Genomic DNA, 27,155 nt, shown 5'->3' with positions numbered 1-27,155 from the left:
TGAAGACGAAGTAGAAGGAAACGAAATAGAAGAAGAAGAAGAAGACGCAGTAGAAGAAAAAGACGTAGTAGAAAATGTAGAAGAAGAAGAAGAAGAAGACGAAGTAGAAGAAACAGAAGACGAAATATAAGAAGATGACGAGGAAGAAGAAGAAGGTAACTTGAAGGAAAAGGGTCGACGACTTTGGGAAAGGGTAAGACGGCTTTGAGAAAGGAAGGAGCTTTGACGTAAGCGGGGAAGGCTTTGAGGCTGCCTGGTGGCTTAATTAGGACGTTATTAAAATACCAGATAGGGGATCTCAGGTTTCCTCAACTCCATTAAACTAAGAATAACTTTTCATTTCGCTCTGTCTCGCTTCTCTCTTTGCTGATTTAGAAATATTAGGGTTTTGATCTGCTCGACTCTGGGACCATTTTGCCCTCGAGAAAGATGGTGGCTCGTGAGGATTGCATTGGTGAAGATGTGATCATATACAGTGCGCAGTATGTCTTGTGTTTATGTAGTTCTGTTGGCAGTCCCTTTCTCTCTCTCTCTTTCTCTCTCTCTCTCTCTCTCTCTTTCTCTTTCTCTTTTGGGAGGGGGGGTGACCAAAGATTACGGGTGGTTTTTCGTGTTTCCTGAGAACGCTCTCGTAACTTTTACATGTCAGGGATTAAGAAATCGTTCTTTTGTTTGAGCTCTGTCGAGAGAGTCGTGCTCTTCACTCGCGTCCATTCTCGGCCAATTCTATTAAAAAAAAATAAAAAAAAAAAAAAAAAAAAAAAAAAAAATCCACATAAACACACCTTTTTCTGGAGAGTGTATTTGTGTCTTGTGTGATTTTATTGAGTGTGTACATATCAAGAAGAAAGGAAATTGTAGAGTGCGGGCTGTTGGTAAATTTCATAAGACGGTAGAATGGGACTGTAGTTTTCCACCGTTTCTGTCCTTGTGGTCAATCTCGCCATGATGAAACGGTGACGTAATGCAAGTTATTGTGATGGTGGAAAGCTAAGGTTAAAGACTCAAAATTGGCTGAATATAGGAGACCAGTTATACAACATCCGCTGATTCTTGACTATTCCCCTGTAGGAGGAATAAGGTTGTATATGGTTGTGCTGCGGTTTCAGCGGCGGTTTGTCCTAATATGGAGAGGAAGGATGGCGGGCATCGAGTTGAATAGTACGACTCAAAATAGTTGGGGCGAATGCACCCGTTGTCGTGGCTGCCTGACTTCCAGCAGATGGTTCAGAGCTGTGCCCGGGAGCTCTTCCTCCTCCTCCTCCTCCTCCTCCTCCTCCTCCTCCTCCTCTTCTGCCTCTCTTCCCATGTGCCGTCTTCAGACTCCTCGTCCACATCATTGTCCGCGTTCTCCCTTTCCTCGTGTTATCTTTGCCAGTCTTTGCTTTGTCCTCTCTTCCTCTTCGTCTTCTTCAGACTCCTCTTCGTCCACATCCTATCCGCATTTTCCCTTTCCTCATTTTCTCTTAATCACAATCTTTGTTGTCCTTTCTTACTCTTCTTCTTCTTCAGACTCTTCGTCTACATCCTGTCCTCGTTCTCCCTTTCCTCGCGTCCTTCGTTTTGTCCTCTCCTCCTCCTCCTTCTTTTCCTCCTCTTCGCCCTTAATAAACTTGTTCCTCTAGTTTATCAGTTGCCAAGTCGTCGTTTCGCAATTTTCCTCCTCCATGTTTGTCTCCTCCTTTTTCTTTTCCGTCTTTATTTCTTCGGGTTTGCGAGTTTTATTTGTCGGGGCGCTCCGTGTTCTGATTCAGCCCCCGGTGTGTCTTCACCTTGATCATTGTTATTGTCCCGCTTACTGTGTTGACTGAGCCCAATTTACCCGTAACTGCGTTTGATCCCTCCTTTTTTCATATTCGTTTTCAAGACTGCGTACACACACCATCCTCTCTCTCTCTCTCTCCCTCCCCCCCTCTCTCTCTCTCTCTCTCTCTCTCTGTCCCGGGCGTGAACGAGCGCCCATATTTTGTCTTTATTTACTTTTCGGGCACCTCCATCTTCACCCATTCATCATTTTCATCGTCTCTGATATTTGTCAGATACTCCGTCCTTCCTCCTCTGACATGTATATTTCCATTTCTCACCTCTTTATTTTCTATTTCTTTGTAGTCCCGCGTTCTCATTCTCAGTCCTGAGTTCACTTTACCACCTCTGAAATCTAATTAGCTTGATGCAATTCTTATTTATTTTTAGAGCCTAATCATTTGTTTCCTTTGCATCATTACTTATATTTTTATTGTCTTTATCACAGGTCCCAGGGTGCCTCTTACTCGCTCGCTTAATTTTTTTTTTTTCGTGTTCATATTTCCCCCCGTAGATTTGCCATCCTCGCTCTCTCCTTCCCTTCCCATCCAGGGTCCGCCATACACATATATTTCTTCCATTAGTTATCGGACAGTTTCACAGTCCTTCGACCACGCCCGAACCCTTCCCGACGCCATCTTCATCCTGCGCACTCCAATTATTTGCTAAGCTCTCGTTATCTCTACCATCGCCTTCCAGATACCCTGGCTGCTTATTTGTCTCCACCCATTTACGCATTGACAGAATCTTCGCGTCTTTGTATTAGATGGTCGTTGACGTATGTTTTATATGCCTTGGAAGCGAAGGAATTTATCTGAAGTAGGTTCACACCGAGGAAGAGGAGTCGGCATTTATCGATTTTTATCGAGAGGGGGAACCTATTTAAAGGCGTAGTTGACAGTGCACATGAATTGAAATGTTCGCGCTGGAGCGAAACGAGAGCCATTGAAGTCCAAAGCAAGTTTTTGACATAGAAAAAAAGAAGAGGAGAATGGAGGCGACACATTTTTTCTTTTTCTTTTTTTCTTCTTCCTCTTTTTTATTCCTTTTACAAATTGTGCACAGCGACTTGACAGTGTTGGTATTAACCAGTTGTTTTTCTTCTTGTTTCAGGTACGTTGAGTGGTGAGAGCACAGTGAACCCCTAATCCGTTCATCTCGCATGTACTCGGCGCGCACACATCCCCCTCAGCTGGTGAGATTTGTCTCTCAACTTTACATTCCCATGTGGTTTGTGTTTGTATGTTTTAAAGGATTGAAGTTCTTGTGTGTTTACCCATTGTGCTTAAAGACGGAATTCAAGGATGTGTTGAAGCTGCAGATTGTTATTTTAAGTTTCCTCACAAGAATACATGAAGTTCTTAGATATGTGGTCATCATTTTTAGACGAATGGAACAATGGATAGGGGTGGATGGCAGCATGAAAGAAGCGGGAAATGAATAGTTTAGTAGCAGTTAGAAATAAAATAGAAGGCAAAGAACGATAATAGGTCAGAGTTAGGTAAAGAGGTAGTAGAGTTCTTATGGGCTGTAGTTTACCAGCGCTTCTGTCTTTGTAGACAATCTCCCGCGCCATGTAGAAGAGCAATAGCAGGTAAATGTAGAGACGAGGAAGGGTTGTAACTGAAAATTGGGTAAGAAAAGCAGATGTGGATGACATGCTTCAAATCGGATGACATGCTGGAAGTCTGCCTGGATGACAACGCCAAAGAAGGAAGGGGGAGTTAAGATGGGGTGGGGAGGATGGGGGGTAAGCTCTGGGAAGGAGGACTGGAGGTGAAGCGGTACTACCCAGCAACGTAGCATCAATCCTTGTCGTATTTTCTTTTTCCCTCTTCCATTGTTACCAGCTGTTGCCTTATCTCCGTCTTCGTCATATATGTATATATATATATATATATATATATATATATATATATATATATATATATATAGAATGTCTCAACATATATATATATATATATATATATATATATATATATATATACATACAATATATATGCTGATTACCACTAGGCAAAAAAAGAAACACGAAATTTCGAAACGCTTTCATGTGTTTCACATATGTCTTCAGTAGAGATACAAATGAAGATGTGAAATACACGAAAACGCTTGGGAATTTCGTGGTGTTTTTTTTTTTCTTAGTGGTAACCAGCATATGATTGGATCACGCGCCAGGTTTGTGATTTATCTCTAATGTTTATGAATGTCATAGCTTTGCTTCTCTGGTCAATTCATATGTTTTTAGCTTTGCATAGCCACTTGTGTTCCTCTGAAGCGGAAGCTCAAACTGTTGGGATCTTGCATTGAGTGATACACCAGTCGATCAGTTCCATTGTCTGTCTCGTACCTTGCTCTCCCTGTCCCCCATTCATCCATCCATCTATCTCCTGGCAAAGAATAGCATCAGAAACCTCGATTATGTCTTTCTCTGCAACATGTGCGGCACCTCTCCCTCGTTTGGCGTTGATTACGTCTCAGCTTTTCCCCAAACGCAGTGATTCTGTCGTCCAGACACGCGCTCGTGCGCTGTCACGTAATCACACTCTCACGGTGACGTGCTCGTCTGCCCTCACGGTCCATCACGAACGCTCTCACGGGTGTAGAGGCTCTAGTGTACCCAGGGTGTCACGTAAATGAATAAAATCGTCTTGCGACAGCCAAGAAGGGGGTCATCCGGTAAGGAAGGGGGTCAGTTGAGACCGACTACGTGTCATTCGGTATCGGAGAAGTCCCACGGAGATGAAAGAAATAGCCCGGCGGCGGCAGCCAGTCTTATGGAAAATGATAAGTCTGTGTGAGTGACATCCCACTCAAAAAAAAAAAAAAAAAAAAAGATATCCCGGCCTCTCAATCAGTGTAGACCAAAACATTTGATTGGTCACTTTTTTTTTTTTTTTTTTTTTTTTTTTTTTTTTTTTGAGATGGTATTGCATTGTATTCATTATATAGACTAAATAATGTATTGCTTCAGGAATGTGAGACGTGGCTATGCAGGTCGGAATTTAGCGGGTAGCAGTAATGTAATATCAATCATGATATTAAAATTTCCCATTTAGTAGGAATAGAACAAGATTTGACAACTGTGGTGGAACAGGTTGGTTTCCAGAGCGAGAGCAGGACTGTTCTCAGGACCAAGGACGTCCGTGAGAAGGACGTGGAGGAGTAGGAGGAAGAGGAGGAGGAGTAGGAGGAGGGTGGGTTGGGGGATGGAGGAAGAGATCTGTGAAGGAATGTGCTTTGGGTGTTCTGGAACGGGTTATCGGGGTTCGTGCTGGGACAGCCAAAAGGGACTTATAATGTGAAAAGTCGTCATATCTGGAGAGTCTGCAGAGGAACCGAGCAAGACGGAGAAAGGAACCAAGGCGTAAATGTGACAGAAATCGAAGGGGAGAAGCAAGGAAACGGAGAGTGGGAACGTGGGCATTAACCGCCTTTCGCCATACTTCGTCAACTTGATTCGGCGCCTTGTAAAAGGAGCTTATTCGGCGTGGGTGTTCTCGTAAGCAGAATGTAATGGGCCCGGTATCGGCTCAGAAATGAAAGTAACGAGGAAGTGGGCCACTAGGCCATTGTGACAGGGTGAAAGGTGCTTGATCGGACAAATCATAAGAATGATGAATGGATGTTTAACCTCTACATTGTTTTGTAGCTCCATAGGAAAGGAGGACTAGGGAAGGAGCGGCCAGGCACTGAGCTTAGTGGGAGGTCATACCACGAACATAATTGTCATTTCATCCAAGTGTGCTTCAGAAGACAAGAGTCTGGTCATTTGTTGTTTAACAGTCACTTCTTCCCATATGTCCTTTGTTATTAAGGAAATATAGAGGTGACGAATGGTTTGTGTATGGGTACGCTTTATTCTTTCATTCAATCTTCTCTCGTTTTTTCTTGTCTCTTTTGTTTCTTTCGTTCTTCTTTTCTTGTCCTTTTTCTTTCTTTCTTTCTTTTTTTTTCCTTTGGGTGCATGTAGGCACGACGCAGAAAAGCTCCAAATGCAATTTTCATGTCAGCCTCTGCGTTTGGGCAAGAAAGGCAACCAACCCTCTTCACGCACGCAACTTCTCCCAGACTCCATCGAACCCTACACGATTATTGCTTGAGCCCTGGGCTGTCTTCTGCAGGCCTTTATTTCAGTGGACAAGGCTGCATTCTATTGATATAATATTTTCCTGTATATGTAAGAGTGGCCAAAGGCATAGAGCCAAAAAACAAAAATAAAACGCTCGTAGGAATGGCCCGTGAAATACTGATTCAGAAAGAACAAAGAAAAAGAATATGCCGGGCCAAATTTAATTGCAACAAGAAGAAAGGTTTGTGTTCTTGAAAACAAAGAAAGATGTCAGAATGGAAGAAAAATAAAACGCTCTTACACACGGTCCCCCCGAAACACTGATTCTGAAGAAATAAGCAAGAGGATATGCCAGGCCAAAATGAAGTGTTACGAGAAAGGTTCACGTCCCTTGGTGTGAAAAGATGTCAGAATATAAAGAGGTCTTGTATCCCGATGAAAGCAAAAAAGATGCTTTGTTCATGCAAATTGTGTGTGTGTGTGGTTTTTTTTAGAACGGGACGGGTTTTCTAAAGATTTTAGCATTGCTACGTTGAACAAGAAACGCGGTTACCTCGTAGAGATGGTTCGTGGGTAAGGAAACAGCGAAGGAAATTAGAGAAACGTGCAAGTTGAAGCCTGCCGTGGCAGAAGAAATATCCCAAGGACAGTAGAGAAAGGTGCAACTTTACGTCCGACTGGAAAGGCTTAAGACTGTCGTTGAGAAGTCTTCTCTGTCTTTGCTCAGGAGCGAGTTCCTCCACAAGTGCGACCCGTAGTCCATACAGTTTTCGTGAATGTCGTTTTAGGTAACCGAATCCCACGGCCCCCCTGCCAGTTCCAACAGTTAATATTTTCACTAGACATTTTGTCGCTCTTTGAAATAGAATATCATAAAACAAATGGGTTTTCCTCCCCCCTCCTTTCTAAGTTTAGAAAAATAGTAATAATGATTTTGTATACGCCGTACAGGTCATTGCTCCTACTGATTTTTAGAAAATGACGAAATTAACGGATATTATCACAGGCTTTTTGAACAAAGAGTATTTTGCAATACAGGATCGACTCCCGAGGGATGAGACGCGTGTTCGTACTCCCAGGCTGAAAGAGGACAACGTATAGATAGAAGGAAAGACGACTTCAGAAATAGAATCTAGGTTTCCGTTGTAAGGGGAGAAGAAATGGTCGTACTAGCTGGGTATATATATATACCTGGGTATATATATATATATACCTTTTTTCATAGGGAAGGGAAGCTATGCTCGTGGTGTCCCGTGGTTTGCGTATGCGTTTTATTATTATCATTATTATTATTATTATTGTTATTATTATTATTATTATTACTATTGGTTACTCGGTGTGACAAATGCTTGATATTTTCATGCACATAAACCGCGTACATATCAGTAATTTGACCAGATTGATTGGTAATAAGTATACGTTGTGACCAAGAAGGAATGGAGGCTATATTCTATTTTCGAGGTGCAACATCCCCTCTCTCTCTCTCTCTCTCTCTCTCTCTCTCTCTCTCTCTCTCTCTCTCTCTCTCTCTCTCTCTCTCTCTCTCTCTCTCTCTCTCTCTCTCTCTCTCTCTCTCTCTCTCTCTCTCTCTCTCTCTCTCTCTCTCTCTTTGGTGTGCTTTGGAATCTCGTGTATCATAATGAAACGACTTGAGTTCAGGCAGCCGGTGTTCCTGACCCAGTTTCAGTTTTTTACAGCGTTGAAATATTTGCCGATGTGATTTACGTACCGATAAAATTATTTTTGTCATTCACTGTCTGTCGGAGGATTGTAATTGCGCAGTTACCATCCAGATATGTGTGTAAATATATATATATATATATATATATATATATATATATATATGTATATATATATATATATATATATATATATATATATATATATATATATACATGTGTGTGTGTGTAGGTGGTGAGCACTTGATATATATTGAAATTAGGTATAACTGATTTTTTAAATAATTTCGTCACGGAACAGTATCCAGAGATTAATGATAATTGCTTAAGTAAATTGATAATGGACACCTTCGTACGTCGCAGCAAGAAGTTATAGATATAAGAATTATTGTAATATTTTGCTTAGTGATTATTGGAGTATTTGATGAAAGCTCCTCGGCTTGGAAGAACAAAAAGTAGAATGATTTATTCTTTGTGGGCGAAGATTGCGTCATCACTCTCGAGAGGTGATGGATTTTATATGATGTTAGGTCCTGTTCACACTAGCGGTTTAACCGGTTCAAACCGCTAGTGTGAACAAGGCGGTAGGAAGCTGTAGACGCCACCCGTATATCGACCAATAATTTCACATCGTTTTTTCGTGGCGTTGTGAATTTAAATGTGATGATTGTTATCGTCTCTGCGGTTGTTATTAATGTTGTTATCAGCACCATAATCACTAGCTTCATGATCATTATCATCATCATTATCACATCATTACCACCACCAATACGACGACGATGAATACCACCACTGTTTATTTCCTTGGGATGCCTCATCTTGCTTCAGCTTCATGCTGTACTTTCGCCCTGCGACTATGCTGTAAAAGTTGAGACTTTTCAGATCTGTTTCCCTCGTTCAGTTGTTCCAGCTTGCAGCCTTTTTTACCTCGCGTTAGTCGCCTCACTCGTTAAGTTTTCTCCCCAAGAAATCTTTTCCTTCTTCCAAACTTCGTTGCCATCCAACTCGAGCATCAGTAGCCTCTTTCAGTCCGGCAAGTCACTTCCCCTCCCCCCCCACCTTCACAAGAACCTTCGAAGTCGTTCACGTTCTCAAGTTCTTCTCTCATCCTTATTCGTCGGAGTCTGCGCAAGTTCTCTTTTCGTTCAAGTTCTTTGTCTTGTAGCTTCTAGAAGCTTCCAGAAACTGGATATCCGTGGACTCGTAAGGCTCGAAGATGTCCTCCATGGAGTTCGTACGTAAAGAGTTTAGATTGTGCCAGACAATTTTATTCAGTACTGAAGTATTCCCCTGTGCGAGGTTTTGAACAGCACTCCATAAGTCGGGGTCTCCGGTGTAGAATATTGCCATCGCGCAGTCATGAAGTCATTCCTGGGCGTGTTTCTGAAAGCCGCTCTTCTCCAAACCCTTCTCACTTCGTCCAGCCTTTCCCCCAATCACTCCCTTATCACCTCATCTACGCTAAGTACCTGTGCTAGCGCTGAGCACCGGGGCAAGAATGGTGAGCATCGGAGAAGGATTCGGCGCTACGCTGTGGTGCTGGTGGGCAGGACCACCCACGCAGTGGTTCAAGAAGGTTTTGGTGAGTTGGTGTTTCAGGAGGGGTGCAAAGAGCTGGCTGGTCTCATGAGAGAGCATGGCCCATCTGCTAGACTTGCTGGAGGCGTTTGGAAACGTTTTTACTGACAGCTGCCCAGTGTCTGCCTGCGACCGGGGATGATGCTAATGCTCTCTCCAGTAGCTAACGCTGCCTCACCCTACTTGCTTCCTTGCTTGTTTGCTTCCCTAGTTGCTTGCTTGGTTGCTTCCTTCATGTGAACCCATCTCGTGTGCGTCCCTCTCACCCCCCTCTCCCTCTCTCTCTCTCTCTCTCTCTCTCTCTCTCTCTCTCTCTCTCTCTCTCTCTCTCTCTCTCTCTCTCTCTCTCTCTCTCTCTCTCTCTCTCTCGGCAATATTGTCATCATCCTTCATGACTGTACATTAGTGTGTCTTCCTGTTTTTTTATGTTTGAACTATTTCCATCGTTCTTAGGAAGTATAAGAAATAAGAAACCTAAAATGAAAGACACGTCGAAGGGAATAAAAGTATAATTTGGTATGCATTGAAATAAGCCCCCCCCCATACAAAATATTATGTATTTGTGTGTGTGTGTTTTTGTTTCACCAGTGTCTTGGATAACATGTTGGACTAGTATTAGACAGAAGTTAACCTCCCGGATGAGAATTCGTATATTTTTATACATGGCCCGGTCATATATGCGACCTTACACACACACACACATACACACACACACACACACACACACACACACACACACACACACACACACACACACACACACACACACACACACACACACACAGAAAAATCCTTGCCCACCAGTGTGTGTATATGTGTGTGTAGCTGCTCTTAGAGCTTAGAGATTGAATCCTCTCCCAGTGTACACAAAGAGAGAGAGAGAGAGGGGGAGAGAGAGAAGGGGGAGGGAAAACTATAGGACTGGAAAGCAAAAGTAAGTAAGAAAGAGGGAATGAATAAAAGATGAAGGAATCGATAGCGGGGGGGGGGGACCCTCTTCCCCCACGTGACGGAATCCCGGTCGGACACCTTCCGACGGCCAACCCGCGCTTCCCAACACTCCCCATCACTCCCACTCTCCGCTTCCTACTCCCCACTCCTGACTCATCACTTCCCATTCTCTAACTCCCACTTTTCATTTAACACTCTCATCTACACTCACCACATATAATCCCTAACACCTCAGTTTCCACTCCCTACTCCCTACTGTCCACTTCCAATTCCCCCGTCTCCCCTTCCCACTCCCCCGTCCCACCTTCCCACTCCCCCGTCCCACCTTCCCACTCCCCCGTCCCACCTTCCGACTCCCCCCATTCCCACTCCCCCCGTCCCCCATTCCCACTCCCCCCGTCCCATCTTCCCACTACCCCCGTCCCACCTTCCGACTCCCCCGTCCCCCCATTCCATCCTCTTTCAAGGATATCCCCTTTGGGGGGTGAGGGTCGAAAGGGAGCATAGCCCCCTACATTCCTGTTGACCTTTATTCACCCATGTTCGTCCCCCCCCCTTTCCCTTCCTCGACTCCCCTGTCAGTTTGACATTCAATCAGGTAATGGATGCATTAAGTAGACTGAACGAGGTAATCGTGTATATTTTAGGGATATTGGAAAACACGAGGACGGAAATTCGAAGCAACCCGCGGAATATTTATGTATTTACTGATGAAATGGTCTAGAAATCCACCTCATTCGAGGTAAAATCTACGGAAAAGAGAGTCTTGGATAAGTGTTGGTGCACACGTGTACACAGACACACACACACACACACACACACACACACACACACACACACAATTACATGTATGTATACATATATATGTATGTATATATGCATGTATATATAGGTATATATGTATGTGTATATATATAAATATATATATAAATATATATATTATATATATATATATATATATATAAATATATATTCATTTATTTATATATTGTGCACTTATTATTTTCTTAAGGGTATTTTCCATATGCCTTGATATGGACTTGTTCTCCTTTAAGTAAGACGTAACGAAGGCATATGAACAATACTCAGTAAAATAATAAGCGCACAACTAGCCATCACTTCCAATGAGCTATGCATAAGAGAAATCTCCTATCCACATATACCATTAATATATATACATATACTGTATATATATATATATATATATATATATGTGTGTGTGTGTGTGTGTGTGTGTGCAGTTATCAGGATATTAATTTCGCTGAGCTAAGGGGAGGAAAAATATTATTGGAAAGGCAATCATTGGAAAGGATATTGGAAAGACCCTCTTCCGCTGAGTAAGGTGAGTGTTGTTTCTTCCGCTGAATAAAATCACCTGGCGGCAACAATAAATCCAAATAAAGCGAGGACAGAGTTAATAATGATAATAGCTTTAGTAATGATATAGCGATGACAATTATGTTTAGAATAAAAGCTCGGAAATTAATCCTCGCTGGGACTGTGATGAAAACAAGTTCTTTATTATATATACCGTATATATATATATATATATATATATATATATATATATAGTAATATATATATATATATAATTTGACGCAAGTGGAGTAGGAAACACAGGAATCTTTGTCTTAGCTTATTCCTGACTACTTTCATAAGTATGCTTTTTCAAAGTAATGCATACCAGCGAAACTAGTCAGGAATAAATTTAGACTAAGACTCCTGTGTTTCCTACTGGACTTACGTCAACCTGTCAGACTGTCTCAACATTATATATGTGTATATATATATATATATATATATATATATATATATATATATATATATATATATATACACACACTTACACGTCGATCTGTTTCATCCTTAGAATTAAGAATCTAGGAAATATCGGCTACTCGTTACAGTACCGTACTCTGCAGTGTTTATTCTGGTTGGCGCTGTATGACCACATTCATCCTAATACCACTACCCGACTTCTAATTGAACCAAAGAAAATTTACCGCAACGAAGAGACGGAAACCAAACAACGAGACCTCGTTTGGGTTGTAAGAGATTGGAAACTCGGGTTTCAAGGGCAAGAAAGAGCTGAAGCTGAAACCCTTGGGGCCTGAAGCGATAAAATTCGTCTCGGTTGGTAACCCTGAAGGATTCCTGGGAAGCAGCAGCTGACCTGCCTGTCTCCTCTGTTTCACCACCCGTACCGTAATCGGGTCCGCGGACTTCGCCGCTGCCACCAATTTTTTGGAAATCCTTTTTTTTTTTTTTTTTTTTTTTTTTTTGTGACACCATTTTCATAAATCCACAACCGTGTGTAAATTCGCCACCGTTTTCTCAAATTCACAACCATTTTGAAATCCGGCATAATTTTTTAATCCTACACTGTTTCTAAATCCGTTGCGTTTTTAGTTTTTAGGTTTTTAATCTACCACCATTTTTGAATGTTTCCATTTTTTTTAGCATGTCATCCTTTTTTTCTGTGATAATTTTCATTGCCTCAATCGCTTTTGCTTAAGTCAGCAATTTTTTTTTTATCAGAATCTCTGTCATCTCGTGACCTCATCTGCCTAAGGTCAAACCCCAAACTGAATAGAGTCGTCGGGGTTTAAACGCTGTTAACCTGGACTATAAACAACATTATGTTTTCTATTCACGCGTTTGATCCGCCGTCGTATAAAACTCAAATTTTGTTCTTATATTATATGAGAGTATTTTCTAATGTATTAATTTTCTCAATATTAGTTTGAAGTTTCCCTATATAACATTGTTTATATATAGTATATATTCAATCGTTTAAGAGTTTGTCTTTGTCTTAAGTCTGGTCCTTGTATTTGTCTTAAGTCTGAACATATAAATAAATATAATTAAAATAAAATTAAGATAAATCACCCATGTTCCAGCTTGCGTTGTAACTTTTGAATCCTTAATGTATCATCAACTTCAAAGAGGGACCCGAACATTCTGAGATCGAGACCGGCGTTCTCTCATTGTCTCCGTCTCTTGTCTGACGAAATAGTTCCCTCCCCATATGGTTCGTTTTAGGAAGCCTCTCTATCCGACCAATCACGGAGCGCCACCAAAGCGGCCCACAATTACTCTCGTTATTTACGTCATCGGCGGTGATTATGCCCGAATCGGCTGCTCTATGCATCGTAATGAAGCAACATCTCCATCAGCGGTGGAGCTCAATGAAGCAAATCGGAGCCACGCGTCACCGTCCCATCGCCAATCTCACCATCGCTGCACCACTGAACTTGGTCGGGGGAGCTTCAGCCGCCGCAAGATGGCCGACCGAAACTGTTTCTAGTAACACATTCATGCCCGCGGTTCGTTCTCTCTTGTGAATTAAATCGCCTGGCGATATCTTGAAGAAAATAAATAAAGCTGAGCTAAGATGGTGTGAGTGTTCCAGTGCCGATTTTTCTTCGTGTACTTATCTTCTGTATGGCCATGTGTATGTCTAATGTAATTTTTTAATGTTGATACTTTATGTAGCCAGTGAACTTCTACCAAAATGTTTCATGATGGGTTTTTATAGAATGACAATACATTATTATTATTATTGTTATTATCATTATTTAAGTGTAACACAGGCCATGTGTATGTTTGATATGATCTTATAATGTTGGTACTTTATGTAGCCAATGAACTTCTAAAAAAAAAATTCATGATGTATTTTTATAGAATGACAATAGATTATTATTATCATTATTATTATTATTATTATTATTATTGTTATTATTAAAGTGTAACACGGAGACAAGTGGACTAATCCAGAAGGCCCAGACTTGGTTATGCCCCTTGACCCTCAAATGAATAAAATCCTGAGGCTCCAGGACAAAATCCCTCGGATGGATGGAACGTGGGCACCAAAGGCTGAAGACGTATGAAAACGGAATATGTCATTAAATCCCGTAAAACCTGAAGAAAAGGGCGTTAATCTAGGATTCTTCAGGAATTAATCAAGATGATGTTTAATCCCCGTCTTATTGGGTGGCTCTTGTGGCACTTTTATGCTTTAATTATGGCTATCGCCAAACTATTTCATCTTCGCGGCACTTTCATACTATGGAGAGGGTTTAGTCTCTGTAGATTAACCCGTCTCCGACTGCCGTCAAGTTATTTAATTAATTTCCCAGGGATTAACCGAATGGGGATTTAACCCTTACAATGTCCAGGGTATTCTTTAACATGCATAAAATCGTCTGGGGGTTTGTTATAGAGATGGGGAAAGAACCCTGTGGCAGAGGGAGGTTCTAGAATAAGATTGATTACATTAGTTAGGCAGGAATAATGTTAAAGGAAAATGCTCGTCACAGTTTATTTATTATTATTATTATTATTATTTTTTTTTTTTTTTAAGCAGTCAACCCGTATGTGTTCACTGATGGACTTGGGAGAGCCTCAGCTGTGTCACACATTCCAGAAACACTTAATTAGGTCATGTCGAGTGAAACAAGTCGAACGGGTAAGGAATGGGTGCCTCCTCATGGGAGGATCGTAATGGGGCTCGTGGCAGGATAAATAATGGGAGTTGTGTATTCCTCACTTAGCCCGACTCCTCAGCGCCAATGGGAAATCAATGGCCACGTCGCGGTTGTCGATAAGGGCTCGTTTGTGGATTCAATTCCAGCTTATTCGGCGAAGGAGCTCGCCGGCTAGAGGGCCCCGGCGAGCCCTTGGACCTCGGCAATGATCTATGAGAAGCGGGGAGCCCGTGAATAGATTAGCTCGCTGCCTGGCGACGGAGAAGACTTTGGTCCCGCACTCGCGAAGTCCAATACCAGCTGGCTGGCTGGCTGCTCGCGTCCTGTCGCCATCTGCCACTTGCCTGCCAGCCTGCCTGCCTGCCAGCCAGCTAAAGAGGCCCCGGGTATTATATTGGTGTCATAAGGTGGGCGTGGAGAGACGGGGGTAGGCTATGCAGAATACATTTGTGTCGGGAGAAGGTTTCTTTTATGCCAGCAGGTCCCTCTGGAAACTTTGTTTTTTTATGGGTAATGTCACTTAATGGAGCAGATTTTGTAGTTATACTAAAGTGATTGTGTATATGTTTGGTTATTGGCTGAAACTGTTGGTTGTTTTAAAAGAAGGTTAGGTAACTGGGGATGGGGATGATAGGTGGTAATGGACATGGAACTGCCTAGTGTAGGCCTTATGGTCTCGACCAGTCTCCTTCATTCTTATGTTCTTGCGCGTGTGTGTGTGTGTGTGCGTGTGTGTGTACCAGCATGTGTACAAAAGTAAGGTAATGTACAGATATCCCATTGAAGTGAAAGACTAAGAACGGCATATCTTCGTCTTCATATACAACCACGGTACCGTACAAAGAGTAGCACTGCCTATGCGACCGAACACTTCCATTGTATGCAAGACGAAGGCAAAGCCGGAGATTTTCCGAGACGATTGAGACGGAAAAAGTTGGATTGGGTGCCTTTCACTTCCTTTGCGGTTATCAGCACATTGTTGATCACGCGCTCATGTGATGTTTCCTACGTGTGTGTGTGTGTGTGTGTGTGTGTGTGTGTGTGTGTGTGTGTACATGTGTATATACGTGTATGTGTGCTTACAAATGCATATATATACGTACGTACGGTCTTGTTTTAATGTTTTTAACCAAACTATGTTTGTAATAGTACAAATATAATGTTGTCGAGTCTTATAGGCATTGTTCTCAATAGGAAGATACTTGACAATATTGGAAATATTTTTTTAGAAAGTAACATTGCTTGGAAATAGACATTATATATTAGAGTACATGGGGTATTAAAAAGGGTTTTTAATGTAAATGTAGATGTTTGACTTTGTATACTGTAATATAGTGTGTATATGTGTATATGCGTGTGTGTGATAATAGGTGGTAATGGACATGGAACTACGATCCAGTGAAGTATTGGTGCTGCGAGGATATTTGTATCGGCGTGTCGTATAGACATTTTTGTCGTGGTTATGTATATATGCTTATGTATGTATATATATCCACACGTATATACATACATATATTGTAAAAGTAGTGAATGAAGAGATTCCAAAAATAGTTTCCTGGAGTTTTAAAGGAGAGAGTCTGCAAGAAAAAAAAAAGTCATTAATGGTTTGCATCGTTCTTTTAGATGTATCTTAGAGTTTTGTGAAAGATTTCGAGGGCGTCTAATCTCTCTGGATTAAAGGAGTCGTTTCATGCATTAAGTGGGAAGTTAGCAAGTTATTTCACTTGGCAATTTTTAACCGGATTGACGCATCATTTCGCCCTCCTCGTAAAGCGAACTTGTTAATGAACTTCCCTTCCGCCGAGTTTTAAATCTTATATATTTATTGTCCGTCGCCGGTCCTCGTTTATTTGGATGAAGGCTGATCCTGCAATTAACTTCTTTGCTGTGCGCGTTTGTTTTAGGGCCGTTTGTTCTGGCCAGCGCCGGATGATTTTAGGGAGTTGGGATTGGGGGCTTCGGCCCTTTGCGAAGGTCTTACGATGGTATTCTTAAAAAAAAAATCTTTCCTTGTATAAAATTTTCCCTCCCAAGGATTGATATAAGAATTCCACCGTAAGAATCTTACGGTGGTATTATTAAAAAAAGTATATTTCCTTATATAAGATTTTCCCTTCCAAGGGTTTATATAAGATTTATGTAAGGATTTTATTATTATTATCATTATTATTATTATTATTATATTTTTTTTTTTTAAGAATACCACCGTTAGTCTACTATGGACCCTTTTCAGGACAGAGTCTGCCCTATCCCTCAAAAAAAAAAAAATCGCCTGTAATTAGTTGTAACCAAACCCACGAAAGGGACACTTCATAAAATGACCATTTGTTCGTATATGCTGTCACTGACGTTTGTGTTTCTGAAGGATAGGTCGGGATACAGGGTTGAAGTTGCTCTTGCAGAACATTGTACATGGGCGCGGTGGTGCTCATGACGTAGAGTCCAAAACCCGTCGTGATTGGTTTTCATGATTTCCTTAGCCAATCACGGTGACTGTGACTCAAACCCCTTACGTCTTGAATGACTGTTATGACTACAAGGTATAGTTCAGAAAGGTTTTGGGAATCGCGCAGGGCAAGCTATCCCCGTGTTGTTTTGAGAGAGAAGATAGGGAATCTTTCTCTATTTAGGGGTAGCCACGCCTTCTTTTATTAGTCGTCTTTATGTACATATGTGTACTGTATGTATGTATGTATGTACGTATGTATAATTTTAATTGACCTCTGTCTTTTATTTTTCCGCCATTACGCTTGTTGAGTTTTCAGTATTCTTCCATTTTCTTATACTTTTTTTCTCCTGCCCGGAATTAAAATCAGTACGTGATCTCATTATTAGAACATACTTGCTTATCTCGATGAGTTCCTTCAATTTCCTGGTTAATATCCTTTTTAGAGATGGCGTGGCGGTAAGGGCGACGGCGCTGCGGTGGAAGACTGAAATTTCGCCTCTGTGGTTAATGGGTTGCAGGGAGTGGGAGGTTGTGGGGGGAGTGTTAGGGAGTAAAGGGGGGGAGAGAAAGGGGGGGTTGGATCGAGATTTAGTCTTGCGATATCGTTCATTGTTGCCTCACGTGATTAAACCAGAGCTTCTGCAGATGTGTCGGCGGATTTGTACCTCCTTTCCTTTCTTCCTCCTCCCCCCCTTCTCTCTCTCTCTCTCTCTCATTCTCTCTCTCTCTCTCTCTCTCTCTCTCTTTCTCTCGCTTTGTACCTATCTTCCATTGTTACCATCTTCCACCCCCCACCAACATCTTCAGAATCACCACGAGCAACACAGCCTCCATATGCTCCACCATCATTCCCTCTTCCTCCTCCACCTCCTCCTTCTCCGCCTCCTCTTCCTCCTCCTCGTCCTCCTCCTCGTCCTCCTCCTCCTCGTCCTCCTTCTCCTCCTCCTCCCCCTCCTTCTCGTCATCTATTCCTCCTCTCTTTTGGTGTTCTTTCCATGTTTTGTCACTCTCCTTCAAACGTCGTTATGCGTCTCTACTGCTATATTTACCCATCTTTGTTTCCTTCTCTCATCAGAACTTCGCCATTTCAGTCCCTTGCAACGACGTGTTCGTGTGTGTGCAAACCACAAAGCACCACACTTCAGCTCACGTCTCTGTAATGGCTGGCCACGCTGAAAGCAATCTATTTCTTTATGAAATGTAACCGTTCCCTTTCCAACCTCCACATGACGTCACGGCTTTCATCTCGGCACTCACTGTGTACCAAGTCGTACCTCTGAGGCTTCCTGCTGATGCTCTCGTTCTCCTTCTTTTCCTCGCAAGAGAGTCTTCGTGCCACTTCATGAGTCTCAGAGGCTCAGTCTTCTATAATCTGAAGATTGAAGATCTCGGCTGTGGCGCTTCATGAGTTGTGTTGTGCGGCGCGTCCCCGGCACTCCCGCGCACCCGGCACACGGTTCCCCGAGCAGTGTCTCACTAATACCATCGTCGCTGCCGCCACAGTATCTACGCGATGGTGTGTTCTTATCGTGTAGTACCAGGATCGGTCTTGTCTCTCCCCCTCACTCTCTCTCCCTCTCTCTCTCTCCTTCTCTCTCTCTCTCTCTCTCTCTCTCTCTCTCTCTCTCTCTCTCTCTCTCTCTCTCTCTCCCCATTGTCTCGCATTCCTTTCTCTATTTCTTTAGTCTCCATTCGTCTCGCCCTTCCCGTCTCTCCCTCTCTTCGGGAGGTATAAGACGTGTATTTATGAACTTGGGAGTCGACGCCGAAGATGGTCCGGTGTCCATCTACCAGGATTACGAGGCGAAAGAATTAGTGGGTTTTATTCATAATGAGGCGGGCTTACTCGTGAGCAACCTCAGACAATGATAATTCCAGGGCCTTATCCCCTCCTTTAAGCCTGGACACCTTACACTTAATTCCAGTCCAATAAAAAGTTAATGGCTGAAGAATAAAGATGGAGTAAGATTTCTTGTCAGGACATGGAGTCGTTACCGACCGTGATATGGGTATGAGAAGTGTTATGTAGAGGGATGTAAGGAAAGTTCATTGAAGAATAGAGTAATCTCAGCTCCAGTCAAGTAGTAAGAAATGGAACTGTATATAACATCTCTTGTGTTAAACGTATTTTGAAGGACAAGAAATGAACGTCAGTCTAGTTTATAGACAGATACGAGGCTCAGCAGATGTGGAGCGGTGGGATCCGATGTTGCTGTGTACATGTAATGTTACGGACCGAAAGTTTTTGTTTTTGTTTTTTGTTTTTTAACGTTTCTTCATTGCAACCAAAGGGTCAGCACTCTCCACTCTCAGCCCTCTAACTACTGTTCTGCAGTTGCATATACTGTATATATTATATATATATATATATATATATATATATATATGTTGAGACATTGTGACAGGTTTGAGGAAGGTGGAAGAGAAAGACACGGGTCTAGGGCCGATTTTATTCCTGACCGGTTTCGCTTATAGCTTCATCAATCCTCTGAAGTGAAGAAGCTATAAACGAAACCGATCAGGAATAAACTCGGCCCTAGACACGTGTCCTCTTTTCCACCTTCCTTATATATATATATATATATATATATATATATATATGTGTGTGTGTGTGTGTGTGTGTGTGTGTGTGTATAATATTTATAGTAATAGTAATAATAATTAGATAAAAATGCTGATCAATAATTACTTCATTAATCCCTCCTTTCTGCTATCCGATCTTCTCTACCAACTCAATGACTGCACCTCTTTACAGCGACATTTTATCCAAGGATACAAGTACTGGTAATTGGGGGACGAAATGATAACAACTCCTCTTGTGATTTGTCATATCGCTCCTCCGCTAAATTGTTTCGGCTCAGTCTGCCCACTTTTTCTTTGCTCGCTGTGCTTTCCTCCGAGTGTTCCTTTCTTACATTCCCTTTGATATGCCTGCTCCATCTCAGCAGGGCTCTGTTCTCGCCCGCATTCTTTATTCACACAAGTTAACTTTGTGTCTGTGTTTGGCCACTTTTCATTTCATTTCGTTTCATTTTATTAATATTTTGTTTATTGCGCGCATGTATATTTGCTTTTATATTCAGTCTCCTCCCTCCACCCATTCTCTCACTCACTCTGTGAGAAAACAGTGTATTGGTTTCTCTGTAGGATGGCAAGAAAAGTGGTTCAGTTCCTGTTTGTCCGTAGGTGGCTGAAAATTGGGTTTACATATAAAAATGTTATGTAGAAGGGTGCTGGTTTTATATGAATTTACATGTTTATGTTTATGTGGGGATGTGTGCGTATGAATGTGTTTCCATAGATGATTTTGTAGGCGTGAAAAAGAAAAAAATGTATAATGTTACAGAGGAATTGTAGATGGTGTAGTACGAGTTTTACCGTAGTTTTGTTCTGTATATAGACTTAGGCTTTATTGATGATGAAGGGAAGTTTGAAAAAGTGACGCAGTCTGGTAGTAGCGCCAGGGAAAAGAGGGAGGACTATCAGAGCTAAATAGTCGAGTGAAGATAAGGAGGAAGTAAACAAAATGGAACAGCAGTTGGAGGAATAGTCAGGTTAGTTTCGTTAACAAGTCCCCCCACCTTTTTTTTTTTTTTTTTTTTTTTTTTAAGGAGCGACTAGAGCAAACGTTCACTATGTGTGGCTTAGTGTGGGGAAGATGGCGGAAGAGATATGTTGTGGGGACCTGGAAGATTTTTATGCCCTTGTTATTCTTTCATATATTCCTTTTTTCATTCCTCGAAGGAACGTTATATAAATCCGATTTTTTTTTTATTATCTTTTCCGCGAATGATGGTAGTTGTATTAAGCTTTTTATGAGCCACTTTTGTAATGTTCCGCCCATACTTCATTCAAGGCACTCAGTATATTTTGTTGCCCATTAAATTCCCGGATCAACCTGCCTGGGCGGTTCCGTTGTTTTGAACAAATAACTTATTTTCGAGTGTTTGTTTCTTTCTAAGTTTGTTTTCAACCACCTCAGCTATCTTGATTTAATTTATGTATTGGTATTGGTATTTTTCCTTTTTTTTTTTTTTTTTTTTTTTTTTTTAAGATTTCAAGTCGCATTGTGAACTGCCTTACTGTGTGATTGTGTTGTATTCATAGAGTATTAGTGCAATTGTGTTCTTGCTTTTGTTGTAGCACTTGTGCATTCCTTTTCTTTTACAATTTTTAACTTTTTTTTTTAGTTTAGAACTGTTGTGTTCTTTGCTTACAAACCTTCATTTCGCGCTCTAGTTGTTTCGGCAATCTTTGTGTGTTTTGGTTCTTATTGTGTAAGTGGAGTGTGTGTGTGTCTGTGTGCGTATATGTCCGTGTGTGTGTCTGTGTGCGTATATGTCCGTGTGTTTATTTATTTAGTATTATTTATTTTGTGTTTGTGTTTATTTTTTTTTCTATTGTTTGTGTCGCGTGCGCCCACGTTTATCTATTAATTTAGTGTTTTATTTTCTATCTTTGTGTGTGTTTACATGTATGCGTGTGTGTGTGTGTTACATGTATGCGTGCATGTGTGTGTGTGTAATCTCGTCATCGTGTGTGTGTGTGTGTGTGTGTGTGTGTGTGTTTGTGTTTACGTGTGTGTAATCCTGTCATCATATGAACGAATCCCGGGATTTGTGCCGCGCAGGCGGAGCGTACTACAGCGGTGCCATTTTGTGTGTTGCCGCTTTTGTAGTCTTTCGAACACAACTTCGTCCAAGATTCCGTGCTCTGCTGCAGAAGTAATAGCAGTTGCAGTGTTCTTAGCTGAGCAGAACACTTTAAACACGGAGTTGGGCCAGGAGGAAACATGTACGTCGGTGTAGTGCATCTTTTGACCGTTTTTGGGAGAACAGAAACCAGAAGACTACGCTGCCCTTGATGGTCATGGTCTGGCATCCCTGGTAGGGAGACCCACTGCCACAGATTCCGGGAGGACGAATTCCCTTGGCCGGATTCTCCTTCCTCCCCTGATGGAGCAGAAACCCACGTCGCCTCTCACTGGACAACATCCCACCCTCACCATACAGTAAGCACCTACACGGAGACACCCACCCCTCTTCCTCCCTCTCTCCTTTCGGCCCTCGGTGTTTGCGCCATCACAGCTAATGGAAAGAGCTCAACTTTGTTCTTCTTTTGATTGCTGGACGCAAAGTGGCTGTATCAGTTTTTGCATGTTTGGGACATAGTTGGCCATTCTTGCCGCGGCACTTTTTGTCCCGCGCCGCGGCGAGTCCGGGATTGGTTTTGGTCGCCGCCGCGGACCTCTGGCCGGGACTCGGTGGCCGGGACTCTGCGGCGCGCGCTGGAGAGGGCAAGAGAAAACCGAGGGGGACAGTTGGAGTCGTTCCCTTTTTTTTTTTTTTTTTTTTTTCCATTCGAGTTTTGGTAATAACGGCACCTCCGATACTGCCACCTCCCCCCTTTACCCCTTACAGGGTAGGCTGTCCTTGCCGTGTGTTCATTTGGGTGCCCCACGAGCAACACAGATTTTATCGGATTGGCCGGCCGTGGAAAGCCTGTTCTTGCAATTACGTCAGCTGATCCCAGTTGAAGTGCAAATTGGCTTTAGGTTTTGTTTTGAAAAGCGTTAAGCCACGGTCTATTTTCGGAGCATAAAGGTGGAATAATCGTTTGATGAAATTATTATTACTATTACTATTATTGTGACATTTTTACTATTATTATTATTATTATTTATTATTATTATTTTACTATTATTATTATTATCATTATTATTAATATATTATTTTATTAGTTATTATTGATTATTATTATTATCATTGTTGTTGTTGTTGTTGTTGTTGTTGGGGTAGTTTTAACGAGTGGTGTTGTTGATCCCCGAAGAGTAGTTAGCCCCAATATAGCATAATGATTCACACACACGGTCATGCGCAGCCGATGGTGACAGCAATTGATCTGACCTTTATAACTGAAGGTCGACCATGAGGATGACTCTTGATGTTAAGGACTAGTGAACTAGCGCTTCTATCCGTGTGGGCAGTGTGATGACTATGATGCTCAGCACGGCGTCGCTATTGTGTGCTGACTTAGTGCTCTGAGGCTGAAGAGGGCAGTCCTCCTTCTCCCCCTCCTCTGCCTTCTTCTTCTCCTCCTCCTCCATGTCTGGAGGCAAGAAACCATAGGTAGGTAGGTAGTTCTAAACCACAAAAAACATCAAGTGACGTCAGTTATTCATACGATTTAAACAAAATCCTACAGAGGCTATCATGCCTAGCCACCTTGCTGAAATGCCACAATATACTGTATATATATATATATATTATATATATATATATATATATATATATATGTGTGTGTGTGTGTGTGTGTGTGTGTGTGTGTGTGTGTGATTCACCATAGTCTTGGATCACATGTTAGACTCGTGATCGACAACTATTTCCCTCCTGGAAGAGCTCAGAGCTCGTATATGTGTGTGTTGTATGAATGCTAGGGTCCAAAGGTGGTGTGTATCATGTCGAATGATCTGGAATACGGCTCAAGACAGTGCCCCTTCCTTCCTTCCTTCCTTCCTTCCCTCCTTCCTTTCCCCCGTCATGCATCCTTCGCCCGACGCTGCATTGCACTCTCCATCGTTCCGTAAGGCGGGAGGCGCATTGCTCTCTCCATCGCATTATATCGTTCTGTACTGATAACAGGCAGGCTTGAGATCACACCCGCGCAGGAGGAGAGGTCTTCTACGACCCTGCATATGTGGCGGTGATCCCATCATCTTCGTTCAGGCGGAAACAGGCAGGAGGGAGGAGCAGTACGCAAGAAGAGGGAGAGAGAGAGAGAGAGAGAGAGAGAGAGAGAGAGAGAGAGAGAAACACATACACTGTGCGACGGGGGAAAAGGGAGGATGGAAATAGGCACTGGGAGCGCCAGGGCGAAAGAAGTGAAGGCGTCTGGCTGGCCAGGCGTCGAATATGACGGCTCGCTGTTTCTCTTCAAGAAAATTTGCATTTTGGAGAAAAGGAAGGTTGAGGGCAATAACTGTGAAGGAGCGGAAGGAATGGCAAGCGATTGGCTGGGAATCGGAAGAAGACAAATTGGAAAAAAGAAATAATAGAGAAATAGTGTGTGTGTGTGTGTGTGTGTGTGTGTGTGTGTGTGTGTGTGTGTGTGTGTGTGTGTGTATGCCTCGAAATAATATGAACAAGGGTGTCCGGAGTAGAAAATGAGAGCGTGTTCTTGAAACGGATGCAGTTAGATCAGGAGAGATTTAATTCTTTACAACGAGAGATTACCACGCTTAATAAAATCCCCTGTCGTCCACCACAGCCAGAGTTCTAAAGCCCCCCCCCCCGTGGCGGTCAGGGAGGGGGGCATATGTGCAGTGTCATCAAAAAGGAGAAGAGGGGGAGGCAATAGGAAAGCACGAACCGTGACGATAAAGAGACGACAGAGTCCATCAAGACCAAGTCGCATGGCCTTCGCCCGAGGAGGCCGGAACAGCTGGCCAAGGTCGCACGCACGCGCGCACACACACATACGTATACACACACGTGACGGCGAGGGGGGGAATATGGCTGTAAGGAATAATGATTCAAATGATCTCAAAGGATTCATTGGTTAAGGTCTCCCGGAAACCAGGAGTACGACCGAAAGGAATAATTAAAGCCTTTGTAATGCGTTTGGAAATGGAAGGCTAATAAAGGCTGGTCTTCTTTTTCCAATTTGTGGGGGTGTGGTCGACGAATCTTTATTTCCTAAATACTAATAGTATTATTATGTGTATTTATAGTGTATTCACAAGAATCAGTACAGAGAAGAATGACCAAAATGATACATAGGTTCAGAAATTTACCTTACGAGGACAGCCTAAAGGCACCTTAACTTACACTCCCTGGAAAGACGCAGTGTGGGGTGATCTAATAGAGGTGTTCAAGTGGGTCAAAGGCTTTAACAGTGATGACCCAAACAAGGTCATCATATGAAGACAGCAGGGCAGGACTCGCAGTGATGGATTTAGATTGGACAAATTTAGATTTAAGAAGGAAATAGGCAAGAGCTGGTTTACCAATAGAGTGTTCAACGAATGGAATAGACTTGGTAACCATGTAGTGAGCGCTGAAAATATCGGTTCTTTTAAGAAACTGTTTGACAGCATTATGGATCGGTATGACAGGTGGTAATCAACGTGGAACTACCTAGTGTAGGCCTTATGGTCTTTTGCAGTCTCCTTCATTTTTCTGTTCTTATGTGATGTACGCGTATGTATGTATAATTCGTAAATCCATATCAGGTGTTGCGCATACACCAGACGCGCTTATGACGACCGGATCCTTAACCTTTGCCCAGTGTGCTTAGACTGCCAGAGGAGGTGGTAGTTGCCTATATATGCTTGGAACCTGGGTCCGTGTGGTGGTGGGCGAAGTGGAAACCAACGCACTATGACGCATACGTTTAACACGTAAAATTTAGGGCGTAGTGGCTAAGAACAAGTGTATGATAGATGTTAGTACTAACGGTTGAAAGTGCAGTGAATAGAGGAGAGATAAGAATGAAGAATGATGTCTTTCAAGTAGAAGTAATCTCAGAATTAATCTCGCTTTGTGTGAACGGTTTTCATACGAGCCCGTATGTGCGAGGATTGATGCAGAGTGAAGGTTACGATTGAAATTATTATTTTCGTATAGTGTGAGATGGATGGATGAGGTGAAAGGGGCGTTGAGAAAGAGGGGAATGTCTGTTGAGCAAGGAAGGGAGAAGGCAGGAGATAGGGATGAGTGGAGAACGACTGTGTATGGATGATACTAAAGGGAAGGCTGGGGGAACGGGGGTGCTTATGTGTGAATGATATTTTGACGCAGCCCGAAGGGATTTCTCCCCGTCTTCTCTTTTTCTGCATGAGGGGACGGAGAGGGGGTGGGGTCGCCGATTAAGTGAAGCGGCCTTGCTGTGGATGTACTGTGTCTTGCTGCATTGCGTTTGACCCAGGGCAGTTGGCGGATGCAGGGATGACCCGTCATCCATGAGGAGCTGAGATGGGAGGGGTGGAAAGGGTGAAGGAGGGGAGTGAAATGGGTGGGAATAGGCGCGTGCCTCTGATTTAGCCACCCCCCTTATAAGGGGGAAAAATATTGGCATATAGATAATGATTTATTAACCTCTTGGTGTTGTATTTCAGGAAATAAATTATAGAGTAATGTATTAGAAAAAATTTTGATCGTCAGGTTAGATTAAGACGTGATAATTAAATCGAGATGAACCAACTTACCGGACACCTGTCTTGACATTTCGCCAACTGAAATGGTGAGCAGGCAGATGGTGCCTGCTGCTCCCGCCACTCAACCAGCTGGGAAGACAAGTGGGGGTTGTAAATATGGCGGAACACTAAGCTAGCATGCTATTTGGTTTGAGTAGAAACTACTTTGGAGGCGATATTCTCGTTGATCCGTAAGAACATCTCAACAGTGTGTCAAACATTCGTGCTGGTAGTTGATCATCTCACTGTATGACAGTAAAGTAATTTGACGACATTTGGAAATTTATAAAACAAAAGATCGTTACCGAAGTAGTTTCTACTTAAACGAAGTAACAAAAGCAAGTAGCATGCTAGCGAGAAATGATTAGTGTGCCGCCACCGGCATCAGACTACAACAGGAAAATGAATTGATGATAGTTGATGTTCAAGAATACGTCAAAGGCACCGACAGTGAATTGTTATTAATTCAACGCCACTGGTTGAAAGCTTAAATAATTTATTTTATTATTTATTCTATTGTATTTGTTTAATATTATTTTTATTTCTTCATGTAATTATTTATTTTGGTTTTAATTCATATATATGTTTATTGTATTTATTTATATGTTTATTTTATTGATTATTTATTTTAATCTTTTTAATTTTTGGATGTAGAAACTCGTTAAATACGATCTTGGAGTGGTGACCAGGCCAGAACGTACTCTGAACGTACTTGCGTCGTTCATCGGAAGCTTGGGACGAACGTAAAATAGTGATCGTGCGAAGGCGCGGCGACGTTCGGCTCCACTTGATTGCCTTTTACGCTCAAACTGCATTAAGATAATCGCGGTCCCGCGGCCCTTCTAAACCTCCTCCCCCACCTCCTCCCCCTCCTCCTCCTCCTCCCCCTTCCCCTCCTCCTCCCCCTCCTCCTCTCCTCCTCCTCCCCCTCCTCCTCTCCTCC

At 42.4% G+C, this 27,155-nt stretch overlaps 1 protein-coding gene across 10 annotated transcripts in view; it reads left to right on the top strand.

Moving 5' to 3' along the window:
* Window positions 1–2,950: 2,950 nt before the first annotated feature.
* Window positions 2,951–27,155, top strand: part of LOC143021335 (uncharacterized) — a 568,810-nt gene continuing 544,605 nt past the window's right edge. For all 10 annotated transcript variants that reach the window (XM_076178747.1, XM_076178748.1, XM_076178745.1 and 7 more), the window contains exon 1: window positions 2,951–2,998. In XM_076178747.1, the coding sequence (XP_076034862.1) occupies window positions 2,966–2,998 (33 nt within the window). In that variant the 5' untranslated portion in view covers window positions 2,951–2,965. The remainder of the gene's footprint in view (window positions 2,999–27,155) is intronic.

This window comes from Oratosquilla oratoria, chromosome 42, assembly GCF_046742065.1.
Source record: "Oratosquilla oratoria isolate Oo_2021 chromosome 42, ASM4674206v1, whole genome shotgun sequence".
Lineage (NCBI taxonomy): Eukaryota > Metazoa > Arthropoda > Malacostraca > Stomatopoda > Squillidae > Oratosquilla > Oratosquilla oratoria.
This window is presented reverse-complemented; position numbering and strand designations above follow the sequence as displayed.